This window comes from Octopus bimaculoides, chromosome 19 (genome assembly GCF_001194135.2).
Source record: "Octopus bimaculoides isolate UCB-OBI-ISO-001 chromosome 19, ASM119413v2, whole genome shotgun sequence".
In the NCBI taxonomy this organism is placed as follows: Eukaryota; Metazoa; Mollusca; class Cephalopoda; order Octopoda; family Octopodidae; genus Octopus; species Octopus bimaculoides.
This window is the reverse complement of record NC_068999.1, coordinates 47,417,301-47,419,085: the sequence shown is the minus strand read 5'-3', so window position 1 is coordinate 47,419,085 and position 1,785 is coordinate 47,417,301. Positions and strand designations below refer to the sequence as shown.

The 1,785-nt window shown below is 34.2% G+C and overlaps 1 protein-coding gene across 2 annotated transcripts in view; it reads right to left on the bottom strand.

The window, feature by feature from the left end:
• Positions 1 to 1,785, bottom strand: part of LOC106868365 (ankyrin-1) — a 19,084-nt gene that overhangs the window by 13,858 nt on the left and 3,441 nt on the right. Inside the window, exon 1 of one of the 2 annotated variants that reach the window (XM_014913584.2) lies at positions 371 to 1,421. The exons of the other annotated variant lie outside the window; for it this stretch is intronic. Coding sequence (XP_014769070.1) covers positions 371 to 919 — 549 coding nt within the window. The 5' untranslated portion in view covers positions 920 to 1,421. Of the gene's footprint in view, positions 1 to 370; positions 1,422 to 1,785 lie in introns of those variants that run through there. 2 annotated transcript variants of the gene reach the window in all.

Here is a 1,785-nt window from a genome sequence, read left to right as displayed (position 1 = left end):
TATACATATATATATATATATATAGAGAGAGAGAGAGAGAGAGAGAGAGAGAGATACATACATATACACACACATATGTATGTATATAAACACTAGCATACATACATACGTACGTACATACATTATTGCAAACAATTCCTTCGCCGAGTTAATTTCGTAATTATACGCGTGAGAGACACGAAACAATAGAACAACATATTTTAGGAATAATCGACAAGAATATTCATATATCTGGACACCGATATAAAAAAATTATATGAAAGAATTATAACTGATTTGAGAATTCTCCCAAAGTCAGTTGTAATATCTGGATCTTACATTTGGTCTGAATTCTAGAAAGTTTTTTAAGAAATAGAGGAAGATTACGTACATGTAAAGCCGTAGAATTATTTCTATATTCTCTCATATTGATGTCAGCTCCAGCTTCAATTAAATAATTAACCAAAGAGGCTGAATATTCTATACAGGCCAGCATAAGTGGAGTAACACCTCTCGTTGTTTGGCGATTTATATCAGCTCCTCGACTAAGAATTAACTTGATGTCTTCGTGACATACAGCCTGCACAGCACAATGAAGAGGCGTGTTCCCTTTGTGATCAGAATCTTTCGCTAAACCAGGTTCTTTTTCCAGTAAATATTCGGTAATTTCCCGTCTTCCTGCCATGATGCTGTACATAAGTGGTGTTTGACCCCAGCGGTCACTGGCATCCGCTGATCCGCCGTAATCCAGTAAAACTTTCAAACATTCCAACCGACTTTTTTCCGATGCAATGTGAATCATTGATTTGGATGGAATACCGTTCAAATCATAGCAATATGTGTCAGCCTCAGCTCCCATTTTTAAAATTTCCCGCAGCGCTACCGGATCGTCGTCTTCTATGGCAAGCAGCATGGCCACATCTTGGTCTGTGATATCCATTTGGGTTGGTTTTATTAATTGGCAATCAGACCCCAAAAAAACAACAACAACAAACAAGGGTGTTATGTTAATTTTTATGAACTTACTTTGCTTTACTTTTAAATTTTAAAACCAGATAAGTTTAGTTGTTAAGTGAAATTGATAATTATATTCATAGAATTCTAAATTATTTTAGAATTGTTTGTCCCCCTCTATGTTTAGCCCCTTGTGGGCAATAAAGAAATAAGAATTCTAAATTATAACTTCAAAATGTCTACATCTGTATATGTAATTGTTTTGTTGATGTATCTTAGCAGAGTATACTAACGTGAGAGACTGTTCTTGCTAATAACACAAAAGCTGAAAAGAGCACAATTATGAAAATAGTCTGTTGAAACTCTATCGCTTTTACTTCAAGGAGAGGAGTTTGCCAGTTGTCCTCTTCTTTTAACAAGATCAGTCTGCTAGTATCAGACACTTCTACATAGAATCCTTCTCGCTGTTATCTTAACTACATTCTTGTGCTTGTAGTAACGGCATTACTACATGCTATTTACCAATTGGCCTTCAGCTTTTGCAATTTGCGCAGATATAACTTGGGCAAAATGCCAAATACTTTACAGTGACAATAAACACATATTTATATTTACAGATACACACACACACACACACATATATATATATATAATTCAGAGGAAACAATTGTTTTAGTACGCAGATTTCGCGCTTTGGGAATTATTTTTCTTATCACCATTATATACACATACCAACAGGATTGTTTAACTTACCTGAGAAACTAAATTTTAAAACATATTCGAATTAAGATAAATTTAAATCTCTTTCTTTTTAATTTCTTTCGATATTAAACAATGTGTGCGTGTGTGTGT